Source organism: Acomys russatus, chromosome 10, assembly GCF_903995435.1.
Source record: "Acomys russatus chromosome 10, mAcoRus1.1, whole genome shotgun sequence".
Taxonomy (NCBI): Eukaryota; Metazoa; Chordata; class Mammalia; order Rodentia; family Muridae; genus Acomys; species Acomys russatus.
The window spans coordinates 64369384-64393092 of NC_067146.1; the positions used below are offsets into that span (position 1 = coordinate 64369384).

At 41.4% G+C, this 23709-nt stretch overlaps 2 protein-coding genes across 2 annotated transcripts in view; one reads left to right on the plus strand and one right to left on the minus strand.

Moving 5' to 3' along the window:
- Positions 1 to 2800: 2800 nt before the first annotated feature.
- The window catches only part of Herc3 (HECT and RLD domain containing E3 ubiquitin protein ligase 3), an 81004-nt gene continuing 60095 nt past the window's right edge, over positions 2801 to 23709 (minus strand). The window contains exons 22-24 of the mRNA XM_051152266.1: positions 5841 to 6024; positions 5513 to 5615; positions 2801 to 3428 (exon numbers count right to left, since the gene is read on the minus strand). Coding sequence (XP_051008223.1) covers positions 3220 to 3428; positions 5513 to 5615; positions 5841 to 6024 — 496 coding nt within the window. The 3' untranslated portion in view covers positions 2801 to 3219. The remainder of the gene's footprint in view (positions 3429 to 5512; positions 5616 to 5840; positions 6025 to 23709) is intronic.
- Positions 16729 to 18634, plus strand: Nap1l5 (nucleosome assembly protein 1 like 5). The gene has a single exon (XM_051152265.1). The coding sequence runs from the start codon at positions 16899 to 16901 to the stop codon at positions 17367 to 17369; it is 471 nt and encodes a 156-aa protein (XP_051008222.1). The 5' UTR covers positions 16729 to 16898; the 3' UTR covers positions 17370 to 18634.

The following is a 23709-nucleotide window of genomic DNA, read 5'->3' on the forward strand; positions in this document are numbered from 1 at the left end:
TTTTTTAAAAGCAAAAACAAATGAGAAATGCCCAAGGATGAAATCAAGCACACATGAGCTGGCCCATGCTGTCTCTGAAGATTCAGCATGAGAATTCAAGGTTGCTTTCTTTACCTAGTAAGCTGCTCCAAGAGCTTGGCGTCTGCTGGAGAAAGATTTCGTGCTCTGCATGCTCCCCAGACACGGGTTTCCACATTGTCTGTCTTCTTCTTTAAGGCAAAATGATTAAACTAAAAGTGAACCTCCAAAAGGTTTCAAAACACAGCCTTCTCACATATCCTCCTTAGTTACTTAAGCCATGAACTATTAATAAAAAAGCCATGTTTTAACAGGTTCCATCTGTGAGGTTGTAGAGTTACTGTTTACAAGGATAACAACCTCACTCTATTTTTATCAGCTTGCGAAACGAAAATCTAAATGTTGAAGTATAAAAGTATTAGAGTTTGTGGCATAAATGTTTAGTAGGAAAAATGTTACTTACATGAATAGAATGACCTAAAATTGGAAAAATTAAAAACTATCACACAAAAATACTGAAGAAACAAATGTTGTAATAAGAAATTGAAACAATCTATTTGTGTTCTAAATTTAACATACAGGGGAAATATTTCCCTCAAACTTAGCACTTCTGTAAGTTATTATTTATTGAATAGATTTTAATATTAAAAAGCTACAGCTCCCCTTACTACTTCTACATAATTTTGTATTATGTATATTTATTTGTGTGTATGTACATAGGTGTGTGCATGCCATGGCACACAAGTAGAGGCTACAGGGCAACTTTCGGGGGTTGGTTCTCTCAGTCTGTCAGGTGGGTCCTGGGATTGAATCAGGTTGTGAGACATGCTGACAAGTGCCTTTACCTTCTGCACCATCTCACCCATTATGAATTTTAAAACATCTATTATTAACTCTGTTGAAACAATACATCACACTTACATTACTAATTTACTTAAAATACTTTCTTGCTGGGCTCCACACACAGAGTTCATACAGGGGCTAACACTCATTAGCCTGAGATATCCAGTTCTGACTTCCTTCAGAAGTCTCTCCTCGTCTCTCCTTCTCCACTATTCAGATATTCTTTTCTGTCTCCACTGTCACCTCCCTCAATTCTATGAGCTCCTCTCTGCTTCCGTCTTTCTCATTCCAACTCCTCTAAATCACATCATCAAAATTTTCCAGGTTCATGTCTAACCACTCCATTTCTGCATTCTTGACCACATCCTATGGAGTCACACACATGGTCTGAATACCAACGCTGGGCCTGAGGTCCTCCTTCCTACTCAGTTCTGTTTGTCATTATTCCTCTGGTGCACCTTTCAAACTCCTCTAGACTCCTCCTCGTGTATTCTCCATGTTTGAGCCTTGCTAGTTCCCCTCCCTCTCTGAGAAATGTTTTTGAACATCAGTCACTTTCACCACTCCCGTTCTTCCCCATCCCTTGCCTATCCACCTGTAGAGCATTTGGATCCACTTTCTTTTAGTTCCTGTCATTCTATTCCCTAGCTGGAAGACTTAACGCTTCCATGGAAAGCACACTGTCCATCCCACAAGTACAATACAAAGTTGTTTTAAGTTAAAACACCAAATTTATTGCATAATATTGAATTATATGCACACACATAGAAAATAAACATTTCATATAATTGTGTATCTTTTTTTAAATTTTCTATTTATAAGGACTGAAAAACTACCAATTTAGCAATTGGAGTAACTTTTAAAAACAAAAAGAAAAAGCAAAATCTACATTCCTTCATAAAGACTCAATGCTGCATCACAATCTATATGTACTTCATTTTATATAAATAAGTCTTTTTCTCTATCTACTACAGATTTAAAATTAGGATTACATGAGTTCTTTGATCATGTAGAATTCTCTTATCCAATGATGGGCAGTTAAACATGTCATTTTTGAGACAAATGTATTTGACTTAACATAATCCCTCTGCTGAAATCCCACTGTAAAGGAACATTTCAAATGTGATAAACAGAAACTCTATCATGAAGAATATTTTCATATTTTAACAGAGACAGAGGTAAAAAAAAAACTTACAAAATTGAAAACAACAACAAAAGACAGCATGCACCCACTAGCAGAAGAAAAAGGGTAACTGAGTCAAGCAGCAAAGACAAGAAGAGTAAGAATAAAGAAAGGGAGTGGGGAGCACAGGGAAGAAAAGGGAAGGGAAATCAGTGCATATAAAGTGATAAAAAAGGAGGGGGCGTATTCATTGTACTGTTCTTGGGCAATATGGAGATAAAAAATGCAACTTGCTTCAAAAGCAAGGTAAAGGGGGTCTACCAAGTCATGGTAAATCCAGGGGGTCACGGGTCATAGACATATGCAACCCACCTGGAACCTGAGACTGCTGCCTGTGTCTTCCTGGGGCCCAAGCAATGGGCAGCCCTGGAAAGCTGGCAGCACTCCTTCAGGCCCTAGTTTCTTTTCTTTCGGGTAGTTCTGTTTGTTTATTTATTTATTTTCCCTCTCCCCGTGTTTGTTTATTTTTTTAAGTGTCTTAAAACTTTATTATAAGGAACTTGCAGCCAGGCGCCATGACACCACACCTGTGATTCTGCTTTCTTTAAGCAGGGTGTATTTAGAAGGCCTCCTCCATTAAGGCTCAAAAGCAATGACAAGCAATGGCCCCACACACAGCCTTTTGGAATCGGGAGTCCTGAAGGAGCCTGTTCTGTCTATGGGTTGGAGTGGGCTGCAACAACAAGCCATGCATTCCCAAAGCTGCGGAGAAAGGAAATGTTTTCTGCATGGCACACAAGAAGGAACGCGTCAGTCATATCATCCCTCAGAGGAGTGAGGACTGAGGAAAAGAGCAGGGAAGCTGGTGAAGAAACATTGGGGCAGAAAGACATTTGGGAAACAAAAGCTTGAAAACCCACTGCTGGTTAATCCAGATTGCAATACATTCACAGATGAAGGAACAATAGGTACACCTTGGTTTAAAACAAAACCAAACAAGATCAAATCCACATCCCAAACTAAAGCCTACTTTTGGCTCATCCTCGACCACTGATATTTCAAAAAGACTATTTACTGCTGAACCCCAGAAACACACTGACTACGGTTTAGGACTCAAAAGTGTCAATCCACTTAAACAATAAAAAAATAGAAACCACCACTCCCCACAGTACTTTGTATTAGCTGCAATGTGGCCAGTGAGGGCGGAGAGGATGTCCTGGGTAAGCTGGGTCGCATCAAGCCAAACTAAAGCCCTCGTAGTTGTCGAGGGCCTGGGTCAGCCGAGCCCTCATAACCTCTTTGCTGCTATATTTAGGGAGGTCAAGAAGGTTGTAGCAGGTGTGGGCCACAGGTAAATACTCCTCCCCGGTGGCTGTGGACTGGATGACAATTTGCAGGCTGGCCATGCCATAGATGGGAATCCGGTCACTGCCTGTTAGGAACACTGCAGGGAAGAAAATGGCATCAATAGCTATGCAGTTTTCTGGGCAACAGAGAAAGGCATGACACCCTGTGGCTTCCGTGGGAACTACAATGTTATTATGTGCCAACATGTATGCGCCAGGATGCCAGATGCTCAGGCACGCTATAGAATGCATATCCCCAGAGCTGAACCATCACAAAAGCAATGAGAAAAGGAATGACTGTCTATAAGAAGACAACCAGCAAAGAACCCAGGGTCTGTGACCTCAAGATCTCCCGGTACCTCAGGGGTCTGAGAACAGAGCCATTCAGACCGCTGTTTAGCTTCAGGGATCTACTTGCTCTTCTCCCTCCTTTTCAAAACCAAGAAGACCTGACCTGCATGCCCTTTAGGCAGTTCCCGCTTGTGATGCACTGTTACTTAGCACAAATAACTCACTTCTCCCGCACGGTATAGACAGAAGTGGTTGTCTTCTCCTGTACCCTAGTGTGGCAGACTGCTTTTTCTTGTTGTTGTTATTTGTTTTGTTTTTTCACTGTTGAACTGCCAGAAATCACTACAATGAACTCATTCTCCACTTGCCACACGCCACCCCCGCTTTTTGTGATGGTGGTGTTGGGGTACCCACTCAGGGCCTTTTAGGTGCTAGGCAAGCACTCTGCCACTGTACTATCTGCCAGTCCTCATCAGCCATTTCAAATATCTGCCGTTGTCTAAGGCATATAAACATATAACCATTCCTGCCAAACTCCCAGAATTAATAACACATCAACGACAACAGACAACAAAATCCTTAAGTCCGATGCTCTCGAACTCGAGATACCTTTTTCTAAGGAAACTCCCGGGACTAGTAGGAAGGCTTCCCCTGAAAGTGACAGCTTTCCACATTCACTTGGCAGCCCAACCCTTCATCAATTAACACATCACTTTCTCAACACCTTTTGTCCACAGGCAGATGGGTTCTATTGTGAGGTACCATTTTTCCCCTCACCCTTGCTCCATATGAGCAGCAGAATCTTCAGCTAAGCCTTCCATTAATATTAATATCTGCCCATTCTTAGAAAGCCAAGAGGTTTGCTTCTTAAGCCTTTTTTGTTTCATGCAGATAAAAATTCTATTCTATTCACTGGCTACTTATGAGGCTATTACACAGCTATAGACAGGAAGATCCAACCATTTCTCAAAGCCTGGATTTGATCATGGAAACTAACTTCACTTTACTCTCTAAAGCCACTGCCCTACTCCAATGTCACGCAGCCAGTTACGAAGGACTACACACTGTATGACTCTATTTGCAAACAAAGTCTACAATGGACAAACTCAAGATGGCGGTAGAGGAAGGTATGGCGTTTCTGAGAGATGGACGTACTCTGAAGCTGTTCTGTGAGAGGTGTAGAACCTGTATACACTAAAACCTGCTCGGTCGCCTACTGTAAACAGTTGAACTACCCGTTAAGTGGATCATACCACAACAAAACTTGTATAAATCAAATCTTCTCTGCTTCATCTAGAATCCTTCCAGATTAATCTGTTTAAGATTTGGGGAGTCAGGGAATCACTATGTTTGTTGGTCAAACTGATCTTAACCTCTTGGGCCCAAGTGATCCTCCTATCCCAGCCTTCCAAGTAGCTGGGACAGTAAGCGTGAACCACAGCTTCCAGCTAGAATGACTATTATTTTTAGAGAAAGTGAAGGTCAGTGAAATGATTCTTTTTTTTTTTTTAAAGATAGATTTATTAAGTACAAAGTGTCTTGCCTGCATGTGTGCCTGCACACCAGAAGAAGGAGCCAGATCTCATTACAGATGGTTGTGAGCCACCATGTGGTTGCTGGGAATTGAACTCAGGACCTTTGGAAGAGCAGTCAGTGCCCTTAACCTCTGAGCCATCTCTCCAGCCCAGTGAAATGACTCTTTACTTATTTTCATCTCCTTGTTTCACATATGAGTGGGTACTCACAGCCTCAAATACATTTTAGTTACTATACAGTCAATATACTGAAGCTTGACTTCTGTTAGGAAGTTACATCTTTACCTGTGGAATATATCACCCTATATGATGTGACATTAAAATATGGACAACCCACTGATGTGATGAGTACTTACAGAGAAACTTCTTCTTCTTCTCTAGTGGGAACTCATGGAATGTTTCCCAGAACAGTCTCACAGTGGGATGTGTGCCTGAGTAATCACCCTTGTAGACAGCAGTCTGTCCAAAAGAGGAAAACAGAAATTACAGCACACATTGGACATCGCTCGCATTTGCAACAGATGCCACTCAGAGGCAGGTGACCTCCAGCAGCTGCCCAAGCACGTCGCACGTGAACGAGGCCAGGTCCTCGGCACACCCACCCACCCAGCTGCGTGCACATCGCACCTGAAGGAGGCCAGGTCCTCAGCACACCCACCCACCCGGCTGTGCTCCAGAGCTTACCTCTTCCAGCTCTTCCCAGTTATAGTTGCTGTTCCCCACCATCATGGCTCTCAGTTCTGCAGGCTGGAAGAGTTCAAGGACCTTTCCACCACAAACTTTTAGAAAGCCACTGGAAAAGGCTGTGTACCACTCATGAACCGAAATTTGGAAGACATAATTCACGTAAGCATCCACAAATTCTTGCCTGCAGGGAGACCGGGGAAGCGGGATACATTGTAGTCTTGGCACTGAGTTGCACAAGCTCTGTGAAGGCGCCTTTCTACACTTGGGTTGAAAGTGATGAAAACGGCTTTTGATCAGGCATCTGTGAAGGCGATGTTATCAGGGATTCCTCTTCCTTAGTTCCTAACCCTCAGATTCTACTGAGTGCCTATAGGAGAGGCAAGTGTACAAAACCAAAGTACTTACCTGAGCTGCTCCCGTTGTCATCTCTTTAACGTATTCCTTAGAGTTTAGTTTAAGGGGAAAAAAATACTGTTTTAAAAAACCGCCCAAGGCTACAGTTGTAGGTTAACTGCTCTACCTTCAGAAACTAAAGCTACTTATTATTTATATCCTAATTTATTTCTTTTGTTTTGGTGTTTATGTACGTACATACAGAAGTCAGAAGACAACCCATGGTATCATTTCTCAGATGACACCTTGCTTTTGGAGATAGTGTTTATCACTGCCTGAGGCTCATCAAAGTAGAATAGGTTGGCCTAGCAGCAAACCCTATGGATCCACCTGCTTATACCTCCCTGGCACTGGGGTGCAAGTGTGCCCTAGCATTGAAGGGATTCTAGCCAGTCTGGGCCTGGCAGCAAGCTTGGCTCTGGCAAGCTTTGCCATTTTCCCCAAGTCCCTCTGACTTGCTAAAAACTGTTAGATTACATTCCCAAAGCTAGCAACCAAGGTCTATTCCCTCATTTGGCCACTTCCTCCTCCAGAGGCTGACTACCAAGGCCCAGCTATCACAGTATTAAAGTCCAGCAATCAAAAGCCCCCTTTAGTTCACCTAATTAACATATCCAATCAAAATATACCCCTACATCAGAGCCCATTCTAACAAAGACCTCCCTTTTTTTCTTCTTAAAAAAAAAAAAAATGGCACAAAGGTCATTTGTTATTGCTTTTTCTGTCTGGGTCAGAAAGCAGCCACTTTAATTTGTCTTCCCTGCTTAATAAAGGAGCTCTCTGTGAAAACAGGTGCTCCAGTGTGGTTTGTGCCTAATCAGGGTCTGAAAAGGAGCCTCTGCTGGGCAAGGAGCAGGGAGGGGGTGGGTGGGAGGAGGGGAGAAGGAGGAGGTGGAGGAGGTAGAGGTATGGAGGTAGGTGGGGCATGTTGTCTATTTCCTTCAGTCATGGTTTCTAGCAAGCATCTTGCTGACTGAGCTGTCCTTCCAGCACTAACTCTTCAAGTATTTTAAAATATAACATCCTTATAAATAGCAGTTTCTTTAAAAGTTTAAAGTCCACTAGAATAAAAAGAACATTAAAGTGGATATCATATTAAATTGCATTTGAGAGTAATAAATAACTACTAAAGGGCTAGAAGGGCAATTCAGTTAGCAAAGCCTTTGTTGTCCAACCAAGAAGACCCAGATACAGTCTGAGCAACCAGGGGAAAGCCGGATGTACCCTGTCCTAGGGAGGCAGAAACAAGAGAATTACTAGTTTGACTAACAATCCCAAGTGGCTGGCTAGCTACAGCAAAAGAGCTGTGGGCTTGCGCGCGCGCTCTCTCTCTTCTCTTCTGTTTTCTTCTTCTTCTTCTTCTTCTCCTCCTCCTCCTCCTCCTCCTCCTCCTCCTCCTCCTCCTTCTTCTCTCTCTCTCTCTCTCTCTCTCTCTCTCTCTCTCTCTCCCCTTCCCTCCTTTCCTACCTCATGTAAATACAGGAGGAGGGGGCTGAAAGAAAGAACTACACAAATCCTACACTATGGTTGGACCAGGACACAATTTTGTAACTATTTTTTTTCTATTTGTTTTGTTTTGGACTGGTTACAAATTTGCAATCTAACCTTGCTGCCTCCAGTACTGGGATCACACATCTGTACTACACACCTGACTGCATCTGCTTTCTTATAAATCCTTTAAGCACCTCAAGAAACAATTGTCTCAGCATCTATTCTGTCTCACAATAATTAGGCAAATGCAAACAGCACTGCATTACCATTTGCTACCATGTGTCTAGCATTCCCATAAACTTGAGGTAACACCATAGGGAACCTGAAACCTCATAGAGAGCCACATACTTACAGTGGGAATAAATGAAGGAGCCAAAGGAGAAAAACAAAGGCTAGTTAAACAGATCATTCTAGAGCAAAGTAGTTAGCCACTGCCACCTTTGTTTGACAGGCTGGAAGGCAGCCAGAGGAATGGCGGGTGGGTGGGGGACGCCTCATAGCAGGAAATGGGACCATCACAACAACCTGACAGGAGGTCTTTGGCACATGGAAGCTGTGGCTGGCTGAACAGACACACAGCATCCTAAGCAACTAATCAGGTGTGCATATTTGTTTACTCTCTGTTTATTGTTCAACTGGTAGTTGGGACATAAGTTAGGAGAACTGTTAACTGTTCAATATCCTGGCCGTTTTGATCTGATTGTTATAGAAGTTACCGAGAAAAATAGAAGGCTGACCAAGTGGACAGGCCTCCCACATGGCTTACTGTAGAGTAAAGTTAGTTTTTCTTTGAAAGTTGCTATAATTTATGGATCAAAATTATATTTTTCTCGGTGGGCAGGATATTTTCACAAACAGGGGCACAAAGTCAGGAGCGAGACATAAATACTTAAGGGGAGAATCTGTCAATATCCAGAAGAGTTGGAAATATAGATTGCTTTTCCTCCTGGCCCTCTATGAGCTTTCAACAAGATCTGGAGGAAAAGGGCAAAGAACTTGGGATGTCTGCTGTTAACTAGAGAACTCAGAGAAACATACCCAGCGATCCACTAACGTAAGAGCGAGCAAAGACAAGACAGAATCATAAAGTAGACCGGCTTCAGAGAATTAACTAGATCTGCACTTCCCCAAATAAACAGAGTCTCAGGAATGCTCAGTACAAACCAAGCTTCTTCGTGTGAAATAAATCACGCCAGTATTCATGGAAATTGCTTCCTTTGCCCCCAGAACAATGTTATTAACAAAAGCCAGAAGAGCCACTTATAGCACCCAGTCCCCTCATCTGGGAAATAAGAAAACAGTTAATACATATAAAGATACTTAGGGCCCACAATACTCTAAAACAGTATGTTAGCTACTGCTGTCATACGATTTAGGGATTTTTACATATATGATATGTGTATGCTACATATAATTCCATCATTAAAAATAAAAGCAATCATGCTAAAACATCTTGACGCATGTGTTTATTTCAAAAGTTGAAAACAAGAAATAACACATCAAATGGGCGGTATTTTATGCAAAGGATGGAGGCTGGGGTAGAGGCCAGTAGAGGGCTTGCCTAGGAGGTGTGAGGTCTTAGGCCCCTGAATATAATCCACAGTATGAAATGCGCGAGAGAGGAGGATGGAGAAAAAAAAAGAAAAGTGAGTGAGCGAGATGGGAATGAAGAAGTATATAGGATTTCATTTCTATCAGTGACTTTTTCTTCCAAGATGCCTGAGTGGAATGTATCTATTAAGCCTCTGGAAATTTCCATCTTGAGACTCCATCAATCAGTAGGTCAAAAGCGAGGACTGTACTCTAGAGTAAGAGCACTAGACACTGAAAACACAGAGAAAGAACAGCTAAAAGGTAGAGAGAAACCGGTTAACAGTGTTTCCTCTTGGGTGACAAGAGCGGAAGCACACAGTATCTCAGTGCTACAGTCAGGTACCATCTTGACAGTGGACCAAGAGAGAGCCTGTAAAGATGGAACAATTCCAAGTGGGAGCTAAGGCCGTCCCTTATAGTGGAAAGACTGAGTGAAAGGCAAAAAAGCAACTTGCCTAGGGTGGGGCGGTAAGTGATGGAACTCTTGCTTTTCATTGGTAGCACGGTCCTAGGGGCAAAGGAAGCAACTTCCATGGATGCTGGCGTGGTTTCCTTCACACTAAGAAGCTTGCTTTGCACTGAGCATTCCTGAGACTCTGTTTATTTCAAGAACTGCAGGTGTAGTTAATTCTGTGGTGAGGGGTGAAGGTCCTATTGTTGAAAATTACCTTGGGGACAGAGCTCTGAGGCTCTTCCCTGAATCTAAAGCCTGGCTTAGCAGAGCACTCAGTCTCCTCCCTGCCACAGGGTTTGAAAGAGCTCTAAGATGGGGCAGGCAGCATGGGTTCCTTTGGTTCAGAAATCAGAGCTTTGTTTGCTTCCACCATTCCCACGCACCTGGGGGAGAGGGAGAGCGGGGATCTGAAGGTGGGAATGGATACCAGAACACACAGGGAAATAAAAAGATAAAAAGCTCACTAAATGAAAGAGAACCCTCAACGGTAGCACCACCAATAGACTATGCCAGGGAAAACAAAGAAATCAGGGATGGACGACAGGATTGAAGACTTACTAATTCAGATAGCACAATGACCAAAGTATGACAAGGCCTCTAGGGCACAGCTAAGAGAACAAATCCACTGGTCGGTAGTGCAGAAGGGAGAGCTGAGAGGCAGAATGATTTTTTGAATCAGTTTTTTTTTTCTTCATACAATTCTCCAAATCTAGAGAAAGAAATAAGATATGCAAAAGCCAGGCGTGGTGGCGCATGCCTTTAATCCCAGCATTCAGGAGGCAGAGGCAGGCAAATTGCTGTGAGCTCAAGGCCAACCTGTTCTACAAAGTATGTCCAGGACACACTGTCTCAAAAACCAAAACAAACAAACTAACAAACAAAACAAAAAAGAAAGAAAGAAAGAAAGAAAGAAAGAAAGAAAGAAATGACATCCAAGTATCAAAAGTAGGGAAAATCCCAACAACTGTGAAGACAGACCTATCAAAATAGCAGCCCCAGATGCTATATCTTAGATGAACTCAAAGACCTGGAGAAAATAAAGGAACTATTCAACCCCTGAAGCAAATTACCTGCCTACCATTACTACAGCAAGCAAGCAAAGAGATTTTATTTATTTATTTATTTTTTTACTAAAAGGAGGAATAAAGATATTTCCAGACAACCTCTAAAGCCAGCATTGCAAAAGAAACTTAAAGTACTGCAACCCAGAGGAACAGTAGTCATGGGCTTAAGAGCTCAGAAAAGAATCAAACATTATTAAGCCAGTAAACCAACACACCACTAAGATGAAGAAGGGGAGATGTTATTATATATTTTTCAATAGTAATCACAAATGTCTTAAGTCATCAATTAGAAGACAAGATAGTTTTTTAAAAAGTTTCACCTATTTTCTTCGCACTGGCATAAACAGACTGAATGTGAAAGGATGGAAAGTAATACACTAGGCAAAAATATTTCAAAGCAAGCAGAAGCAGATATAATCAAGCAAGTGTATCACGCAGATATGCTAGCAGGGCATACCTCAAGTCACAATCAGTCAGAAGGTAACACTGTAACAATAAAGAGAACATTGCATCAAGGACAGATAATAATCCTGGCAATGGCCAAACCCAAACACGCCTGAATGCTAAGGCACTCAGAGGTTCATATAAAATGAAACTGTGTGAATTTAATCTCACTTTCTTCAATGGCTCATCCAAACCAAAAACATCAGCAGAGAAACACCAGAGTTAAATTGGACCACAGAGCAAATGGACTTAACATTAGCATCCAGAACACTGTATCCAACACCTGTGCAATATATATTCTTTTTATCAGCCCACAGAACTTCTAAAACAGAATACATTTTAAGATATAAAGCAAGTCAATAAGTACAGAAGAAATTGGGAGAACGGAAGAAACTCAGAAATGAACAGTAAGAGAAGCTGTAGAAGTTAAGCCAGGGCATGGAGACTGAACAACACACTTTGAACGATCAGTGTGTTATAGAAATCAGAGAGAAAATTAAAAACCTCGTGAATTCATATGAAAATTAAACTACAGCTCCCACAACCTGAGGGACACTGCAAAGCTAGTTTTAAGAGTGAACTTTAGAGCCATGAGTGCCTACATTAAACTTCTGAGATGTCAAGTAAATAAGCTAATATTGTAGGAAAATAAAAACAAGATAAATACAAAATTAACAGGTGGAAAGACACAGCAAAGATATGAAGACTAAAAACAAGAGACAAGATGCCTCTGTGTGTGTGTGTGTGTGTGTGTGTGTGTGAGAGAGAGAGAGAGAGAGAGAGAGAGAGAGAGAGAGAGAGAGAGAGACAGACAGACAGACAGACAGACAGACAGACAGACAACATGACATGGAATGGGGGCAAACTTAAAGCACTTACTCTATAATCAGGCATGAAAAAAGGGTGTCATGCTCCCCAACGTTATTCAATATAGTTTGAAGGCATAGCCAGAGCAAAAAGCAAGGAGAAAAGTGAAAGGACTATAAATAGAAAAGAACAGAGCCAAAGCCTCTCTATTTACAGACAACGTGATCCTGTCATTAAAATAGCGTAGACTCTGCTATAAAGGCTGAGATCTGATAAATACTTTCATCAGAGCAGCAATACATAAGCCAATGTACGAAAGTCAGAAGCTTTTCTATATAACAATAACAGACATATTCAGAAATAAATCCAACGGAAATGAAACTGCCTGCATTGACGTACTGTGCTGACTGTGGTACTAACCGAAACAGCCATGCTATAGAATCAGCCTTTGCCTGTAATTACTTTCCTTTTTTTCCCTATTGCTGGGATAAAATTCCCTGACAAAAGCAACATAAGGGTGAAAGGGCCTATTTGGCTCACAATTCCACATGCATTATGGCATAGAAGTAAAGGCATCAGGAATGTGAGATAATTGGCCACGTTATATCTGTAATAAGGAAAAGAGAGCAATGATTTAATGCATACTGGCGCTCGTTTTGCCCTATTTTATACTGTTCAGGACCCAACACCCAGGATTGGTCCTACCCACAATCATAGTGGGTCTTTCCACATCAATCAGGGAAGCCAAAACAACCCCACAGGTCATTATCAGGGACTAACCTTAGTCCAGATACTCTATCACAGGTGTGCCCAGAGGCTTGGCCCACCCAGTACCTAGGTACGCAGTTGAAAATTAACACTAACTACCCCAGCGTCAGCAGCAGATAAACAATTAAGAGAGTGTGGTATATGTATTACACTATCTGCAGGAAGATGGCTGGAATAAGAGATCACGCTAAATAAAAATGCCAGACTCAGAAAGATAAATGTAGGCCAAGCTACATTCTATCCCAAACTATTAAGCCACTCTTCTCATTTTAAAAATTGGATATATTTTCTTTTCTACCCTTTCAAAGAAAACAATCCTTATTCTATTGATATCATATTTCTTTACTTTCAGGTTTATCTTGGCTCTTTGTTGTTTTCCTCATTCTGATTTTAGGTTTACTATGTTCCTCCTCTTCTAAGTCCTTAAGATGCCTCATTAGTTTCTTTATTCAAAGTCTTTTTTTGTTTTGTTTTGTTTTTCCAGACAAGGTTTCTCTGTGTAGCTCTGGCTGTCCTGGAACTCACTGAGGCCAGACCAGGCTGGCCTCAAACTCAGAGATCCACCTACCTCTGCCTCCTGAATGTGAGTACGGGGATTAAAGTCATGTGCCAACACCACCCAGCTTATTCCCTATTTATTGACTAACCGAAGCCGGTAGTCAATGCAACAAGCTTCTGTGCTAGTGCAGCTCTCTCTACAGCCCCAGCTCTGTTGTGTCGAATTTCTACTTTCACTGGTTTGAAGAAATGTTTGAAAGTTTTTATTTCTCTTCAGATTTAAATGACTTCTCCTTTTTCTTCAAAAGTATGATGGGCAGAGTTCTGCTTGCTCTGTTCCTATCCCCCAAGGACTTTTCCTAGTTGCACATCCTTTGTCCCAGCCCAGTCTGGTTAGCTTACCTGACTTAGCCCACCCATGCCATATCCAGGCTCCATCCCTTACCCTAAGCAGATCCAGCTATTTGTGCCATCCCCTCCCTCCCTCTTTCCCCCTTTCTCTTTCTCTAATGTTGTTTCAACCTAAAGCTTCCCCTACATGATTCCTTTTAAAAAATTATTATTGTATGCATATGGGCATTTTTGCCTCCATATATAGATGTCTGAACGTAATTTGCATGCTTGGTGCCCACAAAGGACAGAAGAGTGTAAGGAATGTAAGAATGGTAACTATGCGCATTGGTAAATATTCTGAATCATGCGTCATTAAGGATACCAGGAACACTGTAACCCCAGAAGTCAAGATGCTGAAGCAGGCAAGTTCCAGGTTTGCCATACAAACTGGCACTGGTATATAAAGACTCCATCTCAAAACAAAACATACAGAACAACTGTAACTTTCATACACTACTGGTGTGAAAGCAAACTAGCACAGCCATATGGAAAGAGTGTGGCAGCTATTTATAAAGTTAAATAAACCAAATAATCCGGCAGTTTTACTGGTAGGTATTTACAAAAAACAAAGATGTGTTCAAATAGAAATCTACAGACATACGTTCACAGTGGTATTATTCATATTTTTAAAAACTGGGAATAACACTGGTAGAAATATTTCTCAACAATACAATGTAAGAAATTAGTAACATACATGACAATACAAATGGGTATCAAATGCATTTGCTTGTGAAAATGACAGACTCCAAATACTGCATGTGATTCCATTCATAACAATTAAAAAAGGTAGTGGTGGAGCACACCTTTAATCCTAGTACTCAGGGACAGTGACAGGTGGATCTCAGAGATCATGCCAGCATGGTCTACAGAGCACGTTCCAGGACAACAGAGCTACACAGAGAAACCCTGCATTGAAAAACAAAACAAACACTTTTAAGCCAGGTGGTGGTGGTACACACCTTTAATCCCAGCATTAGGGAGGCAGAGGCAGGGAGATTTCTGTGAATTTAAGGCCAGCTTGGTCTACAGAGAGAGAGAGTTCCAGGACATTCAGGGTTACACAGAAACTCTTGTCTCTGGAAACAAAGCAAAACAAACAAACAGAAGTATTGAGGCAGTAAACAGGCCACTGTGTCATACGCACGGTAGGGAAAAGGTCCCAAGGGCGTTTCAGGGGAGCAGAGTTACTGTTCTCTGTCATGATTGCCACAGTGCTAACAGGAATGTGTTCGTTTATGGAAATATCCCCCAAAGCTGGATTTTACTAAGTGTTAGGATCTTTTGAGTTAAAAAGAAAGAAAGAAAGAAAAAGTATTGAAAGAGGACCACCAAGTTGGCTCAGCAGATAACCCATCTGCTCCCAGGCCTGAAGACCTGAGGTAAATCGATAGAAACACAGCCTGGAAGGCTAGAACCAACATACATTCATACCAGAGACCATGTAGTTACTCCTTCAACACATAAGGACATAAATTTAATTTAAAAAGCACAAAGGATGAGGGAGGTAAAACAAACTGAAGGACTCATAGGTGCATTAAAAATGCATTTTGTACATATTTACTTTCTTTGATCAGATATTTATTTTGAAAGACACTATGCATAGTTATCTTTTGCATATTAACAAAGCAATTTTCTTAAAATATTCAATGCTTACTATGTGCCAGGACTAAATGGTTTACATATAATTAACTTAATGTACATAAGAACCAAAAGGTAGAAATCCCTTACAGAATTCTTATGCGCAGGACACTGGTATGGCCCACCACAGAGAAAGAAAAACTCCTAAAAAGGTAAGGAATGCAGCTGCCAGGAACCACTAAAGTTTTTTTTCCTCACCTTTATTCCAGAAACTGTAAGGGGGCAGAAAGGAGCCAGAGCTCAAGGCCATCATGAGCGTAGGCCAGCTAAATAAGTAAATAAATTCATAATACGAAATAAAAAATTCTCTAATTCTGGCTTGTCTGAGTAAAAACTTAAGAGTGTCCGATCACTTCATCATCAGAAAACAAGAGCTTGATGTATATGGTGTTTTCCAATGACCTCACATGCAAATCACAAGCAGACCCAAAGAGCAGATGGTTATCCATTAGCTGTTTGGTGACAAATGACTGTATGTGCATCTGTGGATCCCTAAGGAAGAAGAGGACCACACACATGCTTTTCAAGATGTATTAAAATGACCTCTTTTCCCCCTGGCCCTTATGGGCATGTCTAACCTGACATCCGGAGGCAGTGTGCCTCCCAAGAAAACTACGAATTGGGCCCTAGACACTTGGAGATGATGGCATCTTATCACAATATCACAGGTTGAACACTCCCAAGGGTCTAGCTTCTGTTCACCCTTACTTTATTCCTTTTCATAGGTGCCTGTTTGGATCCTTCAGTAACATTACCAGGGTGCTAATATGCAGAGATTTCATACATAAACATTTAATAGAATAAATTCCAAGGTCCCTCCTGCACCAATGTGCCACCAAGAGTAGCTAGCTAGGTTTAACAGAGATACTGGCTGGCGGCTCTAGGAGCACAAGATGGTCAGTGCGTAGATACCTGCACTGCAGGTCTGCAAACGAGTAGGAGGAAAATGGTTCTCCTGCAATTCTAGTCTCTGGAAATAAATTTAAGACGCAATCGAGATTTGGAAAGCAAGGTACCCATAACCAAGGGTGACCAGCATCAGCTATGGCGCACTTCCGACAGAAGTTGAACAGGTGCATTGCGGATTCGGAGAGCTGAGATGGGAGGGGGGAGCACAGAGTAAACAGACTGAAGCTGTACAAACAGGTATGGAAAAATACAGTCTCAGCCTCAAGCTGGTTCTAGCCAGTTCTACAGGGGTGGGGGCGGAGGGAGGGGGCTGAGTGTTTAAGTGGCAGGTTTTGGAGACCTCGGAGATAGGAGCATAGCAACAATCTGGTGCAGTATGTGCGCACAGCTGTCAGCTGATAGTGAGCAGCCATTCACTTGCCGCGAGCTGCGAAGCGGCCGCGCGGACGTCACCACAGCCGTCAGCTTTTGCCGCATCCTCTCAGACTCACTCTGGACCAGCCGCAGTCACAGCTGCAGGACGTCCCTGGACCAGCTCTGCCGCAAACTGCGCAACTACCGGACCACTGCGGCAAACCAGCCGAGCCGAGCCGAGAACTAGCCATGGCCGACCCCGAGAAGCAGGGACCCGCTGAGAGCCGCGCTGAAGACGAGGTAATGGAGGGCGCCCAGGGTGGTGAGGATGCCGCAGCCGCTGATGGTGCCGCTGCGCCCGCGGCCGAGGAGCCACAGGCCCCCGCGGAAAACGCGCCTAAGCCCAAAAATGACTTTATCGAGAGCCTGCCCAACTCCGTCAAGTGCCGGGTTCTGGCGCTTAAAAAGCTGCAGAAGCGCTGCGATAAGATTGAGGCCAAATTTGACAAAGAATTCCAGGCTCTAGAGAAAAAGTACAACGACATCTACAAGCCCCTACTTGCCAAGATCCAGGAGCTCACCGGAGAGATGGAGGGCTGCGCGTGGACCCTGGAGGGAGAGGATGATGAAGACGATGAGGAAGAAGAGGATGATGACGACGACGAAGAGGAAGAGGCTGCAGCAGGCGCAACTGGGGGTCCCGACTCCGCCAAGAAGTGAGCACAGCAGCTGACAGGTGACAACCCCTCCCCCGCCCCTTTTATTTCCAATGTCGGCAGACTTTAAAAGGCTCAGGTTTTGTCCAAAATACAATGTGAATCTATTCTGACATTCCTAAAATTAAATTGAATCAAGTAGATTCTGGCTAGCCCGTTTCTAATCTGACTTTTATTTGTGTAAAACAGATGCCAAAAGACGTTTTAAAAAAAAAGCCTAATTAAGCTTATTTTTTTCTCCCTGCTCTTCTGTGAGAACTGGACTTGAGACTGATGAACGGTTGTCAGTTAGATTTGAACTAAAGTGCGTCACACGTTGAAATCCATTCATCACACTACACCTGAACACCCAAGCTAAGACTGAACTCTTCTCAATGCTTAATTCTTCAGTTTCTTTACATTTACCAGCACTGGAGGAAAAGGAACCCAAGAACGACGTCATCTTTAAGACTTTTGCTTTTGCAAACCCAGTCATCAGCTTTACACTCCAGAGGAGACGTGGCATGGAGGAAGACTGGACTGACAGCATTAGAGACTACTGTTTCCGAGGCTAGGGAAACTGCCATTTCAAGTTTTGAAAATTTTGAATATTTTGAAATTACAGAAAGAACATGGTTCCAAAAACGGAGGGTTATTACATGTACAATATTGTCAACATGTGTTCATTTGTTATGGTCTCATGTTATCTGTTTTCTTGGTAGTGTTTACAAAAATCGTCAAAATGACCCCAAGTGTTTTAAGTATTAAATCACCTTATAGTATTTTAGAAATATAATTTACTTGAAGAGATGTAGGATGTAGCAATTCTGTAAAGCATGTGTATCCAGTGTTGCGTAGTTTGACCTTTTGTGAAGTCTTTTTGTCTTGTAGCTTTTAGCAAGTAGCTGTGAAAACCATCAGAACTCCTCAATGAAGCTAATGTTTGGAAAAAATATCTACTTGAAGAATCAATCCACGCGTGTATCCCTGCCCCCAGCTCAGAAATAGAAAGGGTTTAAGTTTGCTTGTATTAGCTGTGCCTTCATTATTTTGCTATGTAAATGTGACATATTAAATGGTGCATAATCAAATTTTATTGCTTGAGGACAGAATGGCAAAACCAGGAAGGACTTTTGGGGAGAGACATTTCATACAAAGGCCTTTAGCTTCTTTGTGGGTTTTGAATTATCTGTGAACCAATGTTCTGTAAAGAAATACAAACATAAAGTTGTTTACCACTGTGGTGTTAACAAAACAGTATTTTCAAAAAATAAAGACTTGTTATTCTGACTGCCTGTATTCTCATCTATAGAAGTGGGTGGTTAACAGTCCCTTCCTCACAGTTATTATGAAGAAGAAGAAGAAGAAAAAAAAAAAAAAAAAAAAAAAAAACCACATCCCACACAGCAACGTCTGACACCTAGCAATAATTTCCAGCTATTATTGTTATAATAAAGACAAAAGACCCTGATAGAAAAGTCAACTCTCTTCCTCTTCTGCTACGTAAGAGAAAATGGTCGCTTTATTAATTTTTACCTTGGTGATTCCTTATTATCAGAAAAAATACGGCTTTTAATTCAGAAACAGAAGACATTAAAAAACTACCTTGTTTCGGTTTCCTCCATATAAAACCTGGTTTTAATTTCTTCTCAGAAAAAGTAAGGCTTTAATGTGACGTTATTAATGCACACACACAAAATCATCAGACGCCATTCTTTTCCATTTGCTGCAAGGGTTAATCACACTGCAGCAAAATCTGATGACGACAGGAATGGAGGGCAGTGCTAACTGGTTGCTAATGACAACAGATGACTATGAACAACTCTCAGGTAGTGGTAATCTTCTTACAGCCGGACCAACCCAACTGAAGGAGCATATTACTTACATTATGATCATCATAATCATATGGTTATTTTAATAAGAAAAGCAGTAACAACAGTGAACATTCACTCATCTTCAGAAATGGAGAGACTGACATTTAGTATTTCTCTAGGTCTGGTAAAAATTAAAAAATAACTATAAATAAATGGTCTAATAATTGGAAAACTTATTTTATGGATATATGATTATTAGACATCGAAAACCCAAGAAGACAAATTAAAAAACACTATACACAAGTTTGATAAGTTGGTTGGTTGTCAGACTAGTATTTAAAATCAATAATTAATTCAAGGCATTAAAATATATAAGATTTCTTTTACACTAGAAATAATATATGCATACATAAACATAAGCTATCCTATAACAAAAATGTTATATGAATTTATATGAAAAAATGGGATTTCACAAAAAAAAACTAAGCCCTTGACTTACATAATCAAAAAACATTAATTCTTCTGAAGTTAATTTATAATTTATCACAATTTAATTCAAAAGCCCAAGTGGGATCTGGAATGTGATATAATTTCTTTGCTGCTCACTTATAAGAATAGCTGAGACAGCTTTCAATAATTTAGAAACAAGTAAGACTTTAATAGACTCAAGGAAACATTTTAATAAAAAAAAATACATAAAATACTTATCAATTATTAGATACAGAAAGGCTAAGATTAGGAGACATACAGCCCAAAGAAATAAACAGACATGACAAGACAAAAAATTAGAAAACAATCAAGTTTTGAGTATATAAACTCATTTCAAATGCAAACAAGTAGCATGCGTCATATCTGTAATAGATACACACTACAAAAAGTTAATGGGCTTAATAGTTTGACAAATATATGAAAATTACTACTCTTAGAGATTTATATAAAGAACTTGAGTTGATTATTTTAAAAAGAAGAAAAACTGGGGAAGGAGACCTGTTCCTATGGCCAGCACTAGGGTGAAGCTGGGCTCCGGCAAGGCTGAAGGCAAACATCTTCTAGCTGCCTGCTATGGCCAGCAGGCATTATTTTATATTATATATGTATATGATTAGCACAGGTTTTTCTGGCCATTGGGGATGTTTAGGATGGATGTCAATTTTACTTCCTCACTGAGCTGATCCTAAATGTGTGTCCCTTGAGCTGCTTATTTGATAGTGCGTCATGGCTGCACAGTAATGTCGGCAGGACACCATCTCCGCCAGGCAAGTAAAATACTGCTTTGCAGTGAAACATTTTAACCCTTGACAGGCCAAACTCAGCAAAGCACAACGTAAGGAGCAGCACAAATTATCCATTCAGTGCACGCTCTCAGAGTGTGACGCAGAAATCTGCAGCTTTAAGGCTCACAGAGTAGGCTCAGTGCCAAGGCTCTGATTGTCTGCAGGTTCACACACATGCATAGATGTAAACAAATGTTCTTTTTATTGAGCTGAAACTTATACAACAAACCATTTTAAAAGCAGAGATTTCAGACAGTTACGGACTGTGCAAATGCTATCAATAAATCATGTTTTTAAAAGTGTTTTACAAATTCACACAGCATTAGAACAGGTCAGTGCCATGTAGAGTCTTTAAAGTAGCCTATGTATGAATGAAATGCAAATATTTTAATGATACTGTGAGGACTGAGGGAAACAGGTATTCTCAAACACCAATAAAAATGAAAAACCTGACACAATTCTTTAATAAAAATCAACCTAGCAAAAATATTTGCCAACCGATTCAAAATGCCGTATTTCTAAATTTTATCCCTAAAAGGCAATGTTTTGAAGGCAAACAATCCTCTTTTATACAGAGGATGTTTCTAAACACTTTTAGTAAAAATGGAGGAAGGACTGAAAGAATATAGAATGGGTGATTAAAAAAAAAAGAACATACAAACAAACCAAATATCCAAAGAAAACACATTTGCATAGCAGACTACACAGTATTTACAAGTATCCATGAGGTTTTTGTTGTGGTGGTGGTAGTTTTGTTTGTCTCTTTATTTGTTTTTGTTTTTCTTTTTTCCAGACAGGTTTTCATTATATAGCTTTGGCCTATCTTGGAACTTAACTATGTAGGCTGGCCTCAAATTTACAAAGATCTGCCTGCCTCCACCTTCTGAGCACTGGAATCAAAGGCATGTTCCAAGTCCTGCTCCTAAGGGCTTTACAACATCTTAAATCCTGTATGCGCACTGTATTCACTGGTTCAAAATCCATACACTCAATTTCACACCTATATAGTACACTTTTAACCATACTAGCTTTTTTTTTTTTAAAGAAAATTATAGTCTGCCCAAAAGGAGAAACAGTAAATTCTCCAGCCACTTTCTCCCCTAGGGGAGAGGGCAGGACTCTCCACTGTGGGCTCTCAGTGACAGGGTACACCTCTGGAGCACAGGCCCGGCCAGAATCAAGTCCTTTTCTTTTACCTGTACAGCTGGCCCAAATGATCTAGTTCTCTCTGTTTCAATTTCATCATCTGCAAAGCAGGAAGCATCCCATGCTAAGTCCTTAGGAGAGTGCATGGAAAGCACTCTGGAAGTCTGACTGGCCTTTTCACTGTCTTTTGTTTCTGTCACAGTCTGCTACGAGTATAACAAGGACCTTAAAGACTGCACCCCTCACCAATGAGGGGTCAAGAGAAGTCATCAGAGCCAAGGCTCCATTCCTCAGTTCTGTCTATAGAATTCAGATGCCCTTTAGAACAAAAGCTATTTCCCTCTCATTGCTGGTAATAACACGTTATTGAATATAAAAAATACTTAACCACAGGAGTGATGCAGTGCAGTGCCATCCAGATGTGGCTACCACTATGAAGAGACCAGCAAATGAAGAAGACACCAGCAAGTGGCCACAGACATTCTTGTACTTGGATGCATGTAACTAATCTGAATGGAATTTTTATTCTGCTGATATGTGCAACCAAGGGAGCCATGGCAGCAAATATCTTACTATTGGCATAGCCCAGGGTTCCATGCCCAATACTAAGGGAAAACAAACAAACAAACAAACAAACAAACATCCCTACAAACCAAAACCAAAAACAACCCATAATTTTTTAACTAACCTTGCTTCATAAAAGATCACAAGAACTCCATTTCAAAGAGGTCTGCCTTATACTCTAGACAAAGAAATTCTACATAGTCCAGAAAAACCTAAATATAGCTCATATTCAGTATGCTAGCATTAGATTGCAACTTCTTATCCAGAAGACTGTCACACAGTTTGCTAGGCGCCCATGCCTATAAGAGGAACTCTCTATTGGACCACAAAAGGACAAGGTTTGGACAACTCCTGGACAGTTGAATACGTGGAGTTCCTAGAGACACATGCAACCTGAGGGACACACAATTCTTCCATACCTTCTCTCTCACATATCTCATCTGAGGCATCCTCTCATGTGTACCCTGTATAACATATTTTTGGTAAAAGCAACAATATATCCCTGAAAAGTTTAAGCTACTGAAACAGCAATAGAACCAGAGGGTAGGGGTTGTGGGAACTTTAATTTACAAGCCAGCCAGTCAGAAGCAAAGGTTAAACAACCCTGAAGCTCACAACTGGCACCTGAAAGGGCTTAGGGGTGTCTTGAAACTTTGAGTTTTCAGCCTGCGGGATATAATGTTATTGTCCATTGAACAGTGGAAGAAATTAACTGGGTCAGAGGACAATCAGCCATGTTTGCTCCAGAACTGACTGCTTGCTTACTGGTTCTGTGAAATTCCTGCAACTTTAGGAACAACTAGAGTAACCTACATTATGAGAGTACGTGAGATGAAGCAGAGGTTGAGCACGCTGTCCTGTAACTACTCTTAGGCTTATGTGCAATCTTTCTGGTACCATTAGAACATCCCACAGTAGGTATTTTGTCAAAGGGAGGCCGGCAACTAAAAAGCAAGAGAGAAGAAAACAGGTTTGCCTTTCAAACAAACATAAGCTCTCTTCGAAGGGCAGGTGATCATTGACCCAGAGAAGCACTCAGGGTCAGCAATGCTCATTAGGGCACATGTGCCAGCAACCGAAATAAAGGCTGGAAAGATGAGGCAAAGTAAACAGTGCAGCCTCAGCCCACTTCTGTAACACAGCTGCTCTCTGCTTACAAAATGGTAGTGATTGCTCACCACCTGTACGACACAACCTAGTTTCTCTACCGCCCCAAGTCTTTTACAATCTAATCGCCCACCTAAGCCATGTAAGCTGTCCAAGTGAGGCTTCCCCTAGCAATGGCCCACTCTTCCTTGCCTGAAGTAACAGGTCAGGTTTGTCCATCACGCTACAGAACATCATGTGTGTGTCCCTTCTTCTCCATTTCCCAGTATCCAAGTGTTAGCAGGTGAGGACCTAGGTCTCTAACACATCTGTCCCCCAAGGTGCATCTGTTTAAGATAAGCTCTCAGACTGTCTTCAGATTAAACCATGGCAATTTAGTCTTCCCTGGCCTCGTTATGGTGGCATGTGAGAACAGCTTATCTCCCTAAATAAACAGTTATATCTCAGCATTCTCACACAG

Excerpts from the sequence above, each read along its gene's own strand:
- Nap1l5 (XM_051152265.1), top strand. The coding sequence starts at position 16,899 with ATGGCCGACCCCGAGAAGCAGGGACCCGCTGAGAGCCGCGCTGAAGAC.